The sequence below is a fragment of the Musa acuminata genome, chromosome BXJ2-8, assembly GCF_036884655.1.
Source record: "Musa acuminata AAA Group cultivar baxijiao chromosome BXJ2-8, Cavendish_Baxijiao_AAA, whole genome shotgun sequence".
NCBI lineage: Eukaryota > Viridiplantae > Streptophyta > Magnoliopsida > Zingiberales > Musaceae > Musa > Musa acuminata.
The window spans coordinates 3,934,965-3,946,822 of NC_088345.1; the positions used below are offsets into that span (position 1 = coordinate 3,934,965).

Sequence of the window (11,858 nt, forward strand, 5' to 3'; positions counted from 1 at the left end):
ATTGCACACCGATGTAACACTGCATTGAGTAAAAAAGACAGGAAGAAAAAGGTCCACGACATAGATATTATTTAAAGATGGTAAGATATCCTAAGCAGCATCCAATCCCCCATATTATCTTCTATCAACAAGAAGTCAGTATCAAAGGTTAGATACTACCTAGAGGACCTTCAATTGACACACACAAAGAGTTCTAGCGCTATATATAGATATAGATTATATATATCATGAAGAGCCACACCTAGGCAAGCACCAACACCTGATTGATTGCTTTAAGTTACAGGACCAAGTTATCCCTCATCCTTGTTGTACACAGATGATTCTTCTAAGCATCAACCAACCAACATATGCCCTTCCGTCAGGGAGATGCCCATGCAAAGTAGTTACAGACAGCGCGCCTAGAAGCAGTCCAATTCCCGCACCCAAAAAAGCATCTGCCTTGGGTTGGTCCCGGCTTGCGGACGACACACTTGCTGCTCAACACCCCACAGTAGCAAAACATTTGCCTCTCCTTTCCACCAGAGCTCACAAAGGGATGAAACTGGAAAGGAGCACCTACCAGCTCTTTGGGTTTTTGGGTGTGCTGGTTTTGATCTAACAAAATATTTCGTGACGTCTCATATTTAAGGGGGAACTCTGAAGTCTGTGACATTAAGGAATTGGTGATGGAGAACTTAAAGCCCATATCCATGAGATGAACGAGGAGGCGGGCAGTATTACGAGCATCATCGAGGCCGCAGTGTGCACGGCCCTCCCATGTCAAACCGGCAAGCTGGACAGCCTCCTTGAGATTGCAGCGAACACCATGAAACATTTCCTGAAACGGAACCTTTAAGTTGATCCACCTGCTCAAAATAATGGAGAAGAGATGTTTTCATCACTTTGAAATCAATTGCATTCAATGTATGTTCAATAAAATGTCTTTGCTGAGCAGTGAATTAAGACATCAAAGAGATACATTGATGAACTTGTTGGAAGCAGATTTATCAACAACCTCATAATTAAATACACAACGATGTCGTCTGGCAAAGTGTCAACAAGCATTCTTTCCTGCTTTGTCATTAAGAAGCAAGAGCAGCATGGATTGATCTCGAGATTAAGTCAAATAGGTTTGATATACATACATAGAAAGAGGAGTATGAGAAGTTTATGGTAAAAAGTTCTGCCAGCAGAATCATGGTGACCAATTAATGAACTTCATGAAGAAAATCTACATTGTGTCTAGAACAACTATTACTAATCAGATGAAACACACAATCATGGCAAGGAAGAGTGGGTAATCCGCTGGAAAGAAGATTGGTGAACCATCAACATGCATGATAGTTACCTGTTAAAATAGGGAGGCTTCCTGATCCTTTTGAATTTGCATTCAGATTCTAACATAACACGACAATCCCAGTTAGACCATGTCACTACAGCAAAGTTTTTGTGCTTGATTCCTTTCTTTTCTAGCCATTTATCATGCATGAGTAGAGCTTCACTTAGAGGAACACCTCTGTCTACCTGAAACTCCAGAAAAGGAAAAGGTTAACACCTTCGTATTGATATAATATCAAGCAAACTATTCAACTGAACGTGACCAATCTCACGCAGTACTTTGTCCAACAAAATTCATTACGGTTACCGATTGGATAGTAGCAATGTTGTTAAAAGACTTCAATTTGCTACTAGAAAAACAAGTTCTAGATTTTGGGAATCAACACAATGACATTTGGAGAAATGAATTCAACATGAAAACTATAATCAAAAAAAGATTTGTCATTATTAATTTAAACCATGAAATGATAGGTCCCGATGGCATATGAATTTTGCCAATACTGAAATTGTCGCAGACAAGAAAAACAGAACCATCTTCAGGCTTCAAAGTTGGGCAGCATCACATATGCTTTGCCAATGACCAAGGGCATAAAAAACTTATCTTGATAGATTAAGCAGCTGTATCGAGCTTAAAACATATTAATAAGCCTTAAAGCAGCATTTGCAGAAAGCTTTTGATGTCTGCACAAACTGGATAGATATACATTTTTTCCCATCAGAACATGAGAAAGATGGGTACGCCAGGGCGCAGCCATAACAGTCAACTATTAATCAATGATTTAATAACCATCTACACTAACTTAAAGCATTGGCGACAGAACAGTTGCGTAATGACTTCTTGTACTTAACCACACATTCTAGAGTGAACAGAAATATACTCTTAGACAATCCTTTATGCAACCACATATGTCTACATAAACAACCATGAAGACTAAATGAGACCATCTAAGAGTTGAGTAACCATTTCTTTTACTTAAGCACACGTTCTAGACAGTGATTGAAAGAGGCGCTCGGGCGCTCGCCTAGGCGCTCGGGCGAGGCGAGGCGAGGCCCGAGCGCCTCGCTAATGTCCCAGGCGACGCGCTTCAAACAGGCGCCGCCTGGGCGCTCGCCCGAGCCCAGGCGTTGGGCGCTTCGGGCGAGCGCCTAGGTAAACCAAGTGACCGAACCAGAATTTTAGGTCTGGTTCGGTTGTTAGTTGGTTCAATCGAACCAACTAAACCGATATAACCCTTACCCAACCCTAACCCGCTGCCGCTCCCGATCTCGCTGCTCGTCGCTCCTGCTCCCGCTGCTCGCGCCTCCAGCTGCTCGCGCCTCCCGCGAGCCCTCCAGCTGCTCGCGCCTCCCGCGAGCCCTCCCGCTGCTCGCGACTCCCGCGAGCCCTCCCGCGAGCCTTCCCTCTGCTCGCGCCTCCCGCGAGCCCTCCCGCTGCTCGCGACTCCCTGCTCGCGCCTCCCGCTGCTCGCGACTCCCGCGAGCCTTCCCTCTGCTCGCGACTAGAATTTTTATTTAAAATAGCATATTTTTATTTAAAATTTTAAATAGTTATATTTATTAATTATATTATATATTTTTATATTTTAGCGCCTCGCTTCGCTCGGGCGAGTGCCTCGGACGTTTTTGGACCTTTGCGCCTTTTGGCGCCTAGCGCTTTTTAAATCACTGGTTCTAGATTCAACAGAAATCACTCTTAAACCATCCTTGCTCATATCAAAGCAAAAAAAGAGAATCTTACTAGATTGTTTTTCTTTGGGTTAATCCGATCATGACTTAAAATGGCGAATAAACAGGTACAACATGGACTAGTAATTACTGGTCCAACCAAGCAACAGTGACAGGTCATGCAGCTCGGTGGCATTCCTTATATTACAAGGACAACAATAAACAAAGTCATAAGTCTCAACTATTTGGGATCGGCAAGGTAGCATCCTTATACTGCTCATTTTAATTTTGTATTATTTTATTCTGCAACAACAAGCAGTACAGTTAGTATACCGTTCGATGTCTCAGTACCGTACCATCTAACAAGTTATTAAAACCAGTATCTAAAAACCTCAAATCAGCAGATACAATTTCTTTGCAAACTTGGTAAAAGACTATAGAGAAATAACCAAATCCAATTATATCTGTGAAAAGAAGAAAACAATTAATCAAAAACTCTTTACACGCATAATGAAATTCAAGCAGAAAATGAGGATAAACTGATATGCGTAAAAATTAATAAAAACAGATCCTCAAATCAGCAAAAGATAGCATAGAAAATAGAGGCAAAATTTGAGCCTATATTAAATGCAGAAGAAAGGCCAACTCGAATCCTTTGCATTTGTGAACTTAGGTTCGGACTGGATTTAACAAGTTTTTCATTTTAGTCAACTTCTTTTTTTTCTTTCGAACAGTTTTAGTCCTTTGAAATGAACTTGGCTGAGGATCTCATCCTAATCAGTTCAGGATTGATTGAAGAATCCACGAATAAGGAAACCTATATCGATCAAGTATTATGTACAAAGGGTAGATAATCTTCCAAAATTCATTTAGAAGTATATCAACCCCAACGAAAGAAAGTTTATAGACCTCAGTTAAAGGGATGGAATTCTTGATTGTAATTTTTTTATTGTAAGCTTGTCAAAAATATTCTTTTCTTCTTGTACATAGGGGTATATGAAAAGGGAGAAAAAGGCATAATGTGGGCCATTACTGGTAAAGGGCAGCATCAATGTCTATTTCTCCACTCAAGCCTGGTATATGTTTGAACCTGCTATTTGTATTTTATTGTTCAATTGGTTTTTATATGAATTAAACATGTTTTCTCGAATCATCTTCTCCATTTTGTCTCTTTTATATTCTCTTGTTGCTCATTCAATTGCCAACCCCAATGAGCCTTAGCACCCTCTAGGTTGTCCTATATCAGTTCTACTCCCCAACAATCAATTAATGAATTCACATATTAACTCTTAACGAACTTATATCTAAACAAATTTAGCGCTCTTCACAAAAAACTTATCATAAAAAAGTTGACAAATGACTGCCCAAAAAAAGATAAGAAAATAAGCATACAGTAGATGCCGTCCCATATCATACTGACAGAGGTGGAAAGATAGCACAACAGCTTCAATTTGTTAAATGAGCCACTAAGCCATGCTAGCATACTATGCAAACTAATACTTTTACTTGTTCCTTAGTTCTTCAAAGTTCAAACTAAGCTAGGCCAAGGAACAAGGTGTTTACTACTTTAACATATGGAAAAGTTTTATTCTGTTAACCTTGGGAACTCCAAAACAGAATTGACTGATTCCATCTCTTTGAAAAAATGTTAAAGAGCCAACAAACATGTTTACAGCAATGTGGTTGTTGAACAAACAATGGAATATTTAACTACAATCTGATTTTTGGACCAGAACAAGCCATTTAACTTTTTTCTTCTTGTAGTATGTTTCATGAAATAGTTTGCTTCTTTCTTATACAATATGCCTTGGAGTGTTGTGTGTTGGCAGAATATATTCTATGCCTTCATAGACCTGCATGACACCATTTCATCGCAAGTCATTAGACAGTACCAAAAGAAGCTGCATTCAATGTCAATCTATACTATTCAGTGTCAACCTAAAGAAAAAAATGGTTAGCCCCCTTGGTTAATGTTTTTTGTCAATTGACGTTCACATCAAGCATGAGCAAGTATAAAAGTTGGAGCTGACTAGCAGCAAGTTGGTAAATCTCAGTATGTGCAAACTGTCAGAAACCAAAGAACCACTTGCATTTAGCTAAGACAATGTTTTGATAAAAAGGAAAGACTCTCGGCACAAACAAGGGTTTTCAGTGATAGTCTCACCAAAAAATGCATATTAAGGAATGAAAATTCATTTCTCCTAATATCATGAAGCAGTCAGCCAATCAGTATGATAAGGAAACAGCCACCATTCAGAAATATGATGTTCCATAATACATGTATTCCGTGTGAGATTAAATATCATTAAAGCAACAATTTATATGGACTGGTATTGTCATAACCCATAGCTAAGAAATAAATATAATTATCCTATATTGAGAAATGTAAGAAATAACCAAAAAAAGGAGAGAGGGGAGGGGGGGACAGAGAATGAATTCATAACCTGAATTTGTTGTATCCCAGTGAGTTCCTTGCAGAAATCAGTAAGATGTTGATGATATGCAGGCCGCACATATGTTTGAAAAACAGCTTCTAGTTGACCAGTTGCACTGTTGACTAAGACAGATGGGAACTCAATGATCTCCTGTGGATGTGGATTCCTTTCCTTGTCACATGTGGCCTCGAAGTCAATAACTACAAAGTACTGAAATTCTTGAATTTGAAATTTATGTGGGTGAACTTGAGAAAACATCTTGACTGGTGGCATATAACTAAATCCGTTTTCAACAGGAAATGGATAATCCCGGGTTACTGGATAGACATTGTTCTCAAAAGCATTCAGTTGGACTTGCCGCAACATTAAAAAATCAGGATGGGGAAATGGCAGTGCAAGTGTTTCTTGTCTGTAGAAAGGTCCACTGTAACCTTGATTTAGTATTGCATAGGGCTCCCAACTCATTGAGTTATTTGCTTTTGTAAAATCACAAACAGGTAAATCCTTTCCATCTTTTAGCTCAGGAAACCGTTGAACAACATTTCCACTTTCTTGAGAGTTCGAATGAGATGCATTATCTTTAGGGCATCCTGGGGATGCCTCACGGTTTCCTTGCATTTTATCTGCACTCGAGTAAATAACATAAGCAAAAGCCGAAGTTGCATATATGTAACATGATTACATAAGAAAGATCCACGTGAATTGAAAATTGACAGCATTCACTAAATGTTCAGTCCACAACAAGCCTGCTTTGGCACTTTGCATGCCCCTCAATATGAGGTCAAAAATTCTTGATAGCAATTTATAGCAAAACAATGGCTGAGGAAAACAATTGTGTGCCAAAGATTTTGTGAGATAGCATAATAAACATCACAAACCTTTTGTTTTAATCAAAAGTCACAAGTAGTAGCTTACTTTATTGAAGTATGACATATGCAGCATACTCGAGGCAAAGTTTTAAAGAAAAGAACAATGTAAATATTGGTCAAAAGAATCACTGAGTTTCAAAAAGAAAAAGAAACAAGAGCACCATCCCCCAACCCATACAAGTTTGACATGCATGTGCAATGTGTTGGCAAAACACGTAATTGGACAAACTTCCATCGCACTAAAAAAAATTATAAATTTACAACAAGGGTTATGTTGTTGGGACTCGGGGGATAAGATTACACAGCAATTATGAACACAAGTTATAAGTTCCTTTGATCAATTGTTTGATCAATGTTAACATAATGATATTCTTGCATCACAGCTACCTCTGAAAATAAATTCATTCCGTTTTTATCAATACTTCCACAAAAACTCAATAATGGATTCTTTTAAATAACTGAATTTTCTTTTCAATCCTCCTCTTTTGTTACATCTTTCATGCCAAATCTTCTCTGGTATTGGCATCATCACCTGAATAAAAGCAAAGAGCTCCTTCAACATTGCAAGTGCATCAAATTTCCACTCATGCTTCTTTTTCTCCAAGTGGATGAATGTTGCCAATCATGTATTCTGCCATTATTCTTCATGCATTGGAATAGGTTATTACATTTGAAATCTGCAACTGTAGTGCTTGAAAGTGAATAGTCTGGTGAACCACTAATTCAAATATAACCCATTGAACATGAGCTAATTCAGAGCAGCACTAAAATCTGATTGAATGTCAAAAATCTATATTTTCATATAGTTTTTACTTTTTAACACATATGTATGGGAGGAACGGAATGTTATAATATTAAGCCAGAGTGAGACTAGCTAATACAATCAAAGCAAGAACAGAATAAGGGGAGGCCAGCAAAAATCTTGTAACACCAATTTCCATACTGTTTATTTTGCATGAATAAGTAAGTGGGCCCAGCTTTATTTTGGTCATAACTATAGAAGAAGAGTACTAACACCTACCAAATTGATATCAGCTCAGCCACCTTTTTATTAAATAATTAAAAAGCAACAAGCAAAATCCACTTTAATAAGCATGAAATTTTAGACTTGAGGTTTCTAGTTCACTAATCAAATGATTCTCAAAAATAGTGGACAATAATTACCATATATAATATTCTAATTAAGACCTTAAAAGACAAATTAACACAAGACAAAAATAGTTGATTTCTAAGTAATAAATTAGTTCTTCTTGCTGGTCCTTATTTCAATATTGGCCTCCTACTTAAGCCAACATTAGGCATCCAAAAGTTGCCACATTATTGTTAGATTAGCTCTAGATGAACTTGATTTCTTAAAGAGAGAAAGATGCAACTGAGAGGAGTAAGGAAAAACTTTAAGCAGCTTTCCTTCCTTTTTCTGGTTAGCTGAGTGCTAATCTAGATCAGCAGCAATATACAGATATGTTCTTTCTTTCTTTTTTTTTTATTGGAAGTATCCATATGGTCATACCACAATCTGAGGACATGATTAGATTATTCTAAACACTGTAATGAACTATGAGAATTGATGAAAAATTCATCTGGTCATAGACCTGTTTCTTTTCCATTTCATTTCTTTATAATCTTCTTTTTTTAGAACTTTCTTTTCTTGTTTGCTGTAAACTCACATGTGGTTCACATATTATAGAGTCCACTGAGATCCTTCGCTTTTTAGAAACTGTTCTCTCTTTGTTTCTTCTCAATGTCCTCTGATAAGTTATATTAATAGGCACTGCTTTCTGTGCATAACAAGTATCTTGATAATTTTATCAATATGAACCAAAACTTTGAAATTAAACCAACTCTCTATACATATCCTGGATCAACCAGCACATCAACTACCAAGTTTGACTTACTCAAACTTCCTAGCTACTTCAAATTTTCTGAATTGTTTCTTGCACAATGATATCTTTATATGGCAACCTTTGCCTGCTAACAGAGGAATCTAATCATCCAGGCAAGTTGTCTCCATAGGCCCTTGATGTATCTCAAGTGTAGGATTAGATTAGTCCAAAATAGGTTTATCTTCAAGTTACTAGTCCTCAAAGAAAGTCAATTTATTTATGAATCTTGAAACTAGATTTCCTATTTCATATATTTTGTAGTTGATATTTTATCTAACTGTACTTTTAGGAAGTTCTAAGGTCGTTCAAAAGTGCCAACATTACATGATTCAGTCAATAGATTCCTAGAAGTCATGTCTATTTAAGAATCTTTGTTACATTTAACCATGGAGAATCTGTTATTATGAGATAGTAGTACTTACAGTATCCAAGTAATGGAGTCATTTTATGTAGGGTGTCCAATTAGGATTATGTTAAATGGGCCAAGTACCTGCATGACATGTAGCAAAGCAGGATGAAGAGAAGTATTATTTATGAAGATGTCCATCCAGAATGTGCATTGTGTGAAACACCACAATCTCCAGTTACACTCTATGAAGAATTGTTGGTTACTTTAAATAAAATTCCTAGAGTGGTACTGCTCCTCCCTTATGTACTGATCCATTCATGATACATCATAATCTCTCAGCTCTTAGTTATGTCAGTGCTCTTCAAACCTTTTCTATGTGCATATATCATTTATATTAATATTTCACTATTTTGTCATGTCCTCCTATGTTATTATTTTCCTTTTCTAAACTAATTTGCAGATGCTTTCCTGGTTCATCTGAGTAACACCATGCCTAATAGGTGGTAATTTATAAATGACGAGAAAGACAAATATTTGACATTACACTTCAAAAGCTTAATAACACTGCTTGAAGCACCATTAAATTTTTTCTCGTTTTTCACCTTCAAATTCAGTAAACAATGAGTATTTTCCATAATAGCTTCAATTTGCAAAACTTAAGGATGCTTGTCCATGACTTTGTATTGTATCGGACTATTGATAGATTAGCACAACATTCACAGAAGAATTAAACTGAGAGAAACTCTATATTATTTTGAGGATTGAATAGGATAACCAAACAAACTGGGGATGAACCTAAGAACTTCCTGATCAGTATATGTAAAATTTTTCAGAGGACAACAATTCAATGAGTACAGTCTAATTGACAAACGTAATCAGTTATTAACATTCCATAAAGAAAGAAAAACAAACAGCTATGTGATAATATGCTTCAGTATTTACCATCTCAAGCTGTAAATTCAATGTATGTTTGTGAGATAGTGTTCTTTTTATTTCACATTCTAAATTAGCGCAAACCTAAAAAAAATGAGCATAAGTTTCCACCCTAGGCAGAAAGTTTTCCAATTAATTGAAAGTTAGGAGACATACAAAGCCATATGACCTAAAGAAGGCATGTATTTTTTTACTGTATAACCCACTTCTGGGACAAAATAATTTCAATTGCTGATTTCGTCTAAGGATCCGATCTAAGAAAAAACACAAACAAGTTACAGTCAATATAAACCTAACAAAATTTTAGCAAGAATGACCAACGAAAAGAACCAGAACAACGTCCGCAGGTATTTCAGAAACCCTGAACAAGAAAAATAAAAACAATGTCCTTCGAACTACTCTCAGAAGGAAAATCTATTGATACGTCGGACCGTAAAAAATTTTCCGGATCAAGAACGAGTACCATCATCCCTAATTCCCACCGTCCCACCATCGCAACCGTCAAGATCGACCACTAACCCGAAAAGGGTGCCGATCTTTCACCCAAGAAACCAGTAAAGAATTCAAAGATCCGACGCGAGAAAACGATGAGAATACCCTACCTTGGGCCGCCGGATCAATCATGATCGCCGAGGAAGCTTGGTCCCTCCAAAGCACGGATCAGATTCTGCTCCCCATCGCTCGACCTAAAACCCACCAAGATCGAGACAATATCAAGATCCAGCAAGACAAACGGAACAAGGTGATCAGAAATCAAACAAATTGGGCTTCAATTCGATCGAGAAAAGAAGGAAAGCTCGGATCTTTCTCCGTCGCCGTTCTTACATGTGCGTGAGGGGATCGGAGGAAGAGGAGAGAGGGCAGCGAGACGAGCGAGCGGCCTCCGTGCACAACTGGGTCTCGCTTCTTCGCTATAAGACGAGACCTGTGTCAGGGTAAATGGTTCCGGATTCACTGTTTGCTACAGAACAGAGGACACCGATCTCATCCGAAGCCGAATGATCTTAATTTATACGTGGCCATCAATCGTTGGCGGATAAGTGCTGCTTTTCCTCGTGGAATTTAGAGTGGAGGGAATAAAGGGGCCCGCGCTTGTGTTTCGGTTCCTAGTGGGCCCCTCGTGAGAGATGTTTTCATTGCTTCCCCGATAGCGCACCGGATGATCGACAGCTGGTGAATCCTACGGTCAGAAGCCAGGAGGAAGGTGCGGAGGAGCCACGACGCTCGCAGGGCATCCGTTACATCGAGGGGCATGGTGGGGCGTCCCAACCGTCACGGGGCGGTGGTGCCGCAACGGCGGAGCCGCGGATCGCTGCGTGGAGGCCGGCCCGCTTACTCCGATCCAATGATACATCGGCTTAGGCGGGGTCCACAGTTTCGGAAGCGGATTATGACACGTTCGGGGACCACCGGCCCATCGTGGTGGTATGAAAGACGGGCACGGGGGATTTGGTGAGCCGAGGCGCTCAAGATGTGGGACATGTTTCTCTTGATATTTGACCCTCAACCACAAACGTGTGGATGTGTTCGATTCAGGGTCAAAATAAATATTTAAGTTATTTTAATTCGAGTAATTACATTTATTAGATGATGATTTAAGATACGGATATAATTTTGAGGAAGAGGAGACGAAGAGAGCGATGATGTGAAAGGAAGAGAAGAGACGACGATACGAGAGGTCAAAGGAGATGGAAGATAATTTATGACTTAATTGAATCGGACTAGTCTGATTCATCGAAAAAAACTTAGTCAAAGGATAATCATCATCTTTTTATATTTTTTATCGAGGATGTCTTAGTTAAAATTGAAAAAGGTATACTCTTTCATAAAAACTAAATTCCTGATTTTTTTTATGAGTAAATTGGATAATTATGAATATTGAATATTAGTATATTAATGGTGTCAAAGGGAATCCTAAGAGTTAAAAGACCAATTTCTTTTATGAAATTATTGTTTAAATACATGAAAATTGAAGAATCTCCAATGGATTAAGGCACTTTAAATCTGCAAAGCCAAACAGTTGCTTGAGTTGGTTGTAAGTGCTTAATCTGTAAATGGTATTCAAATCTCTGTAAGAAAGGTTGTCTTCTCATTTCAGTGAGAAAGGGCAGTATGTAGCATAAGTTAGAGAATGATTCAAAGTTTAGAAACAGCAAACCACCAATAGCATAACAATCCATGTCCTAAGAATATGCAAAGCCAGCAAATTACAGAGGCATAATCTCACTCTTAAAACAACCCTACCTGTATCAAATTCTACAAGAAAAACCAAGTATATTCACTGTGGTTCTTTGTCTCAGAACAATTGCCAGAAACATTGTTTCTGTGATGGAGAAGATGGTGTAGAGACAGAAGAACTCATGTACTCTAGTAACTGATGCTTAGCAGAAGGCTTCACCATGAGACA

The 11,858-nt window shown here is 38.2% G+C and overlaps 1 protein-coding gene across 1 annotated transcript; it reads right to left on the reverse strand.

The window, feature by feature from the left end:
- Positions 1-40: 40 nt before the first annotated feature.
- Positions 41-10,470, reverse strand: LOC103993744 (uncharacterized). The gene is made up of 5 exons (XM_009413921.3): positions 10,277-10,470; positions 10,054-10,137; positions 5,427-6,040; positions 1,328-1,503; positions 41-845 (listed from the first exon to the last, which is right to left on the reverse strand). The coding sequence occupies exons 2-5, from the start codon at positions 10,073-10,075 to the stop codon at positions 359-361; spliced, it is 1,299 nt and encodes a 432-aa protein (XP_009412196.1). The 5' UTR covers positions 10,076-10,137; positions 10,277-10,470; the 3' UTR covers positions 41-358.
- Between the last annotated feature and the right edge of the window lie 1,388 nt (positions 10,471-11,858).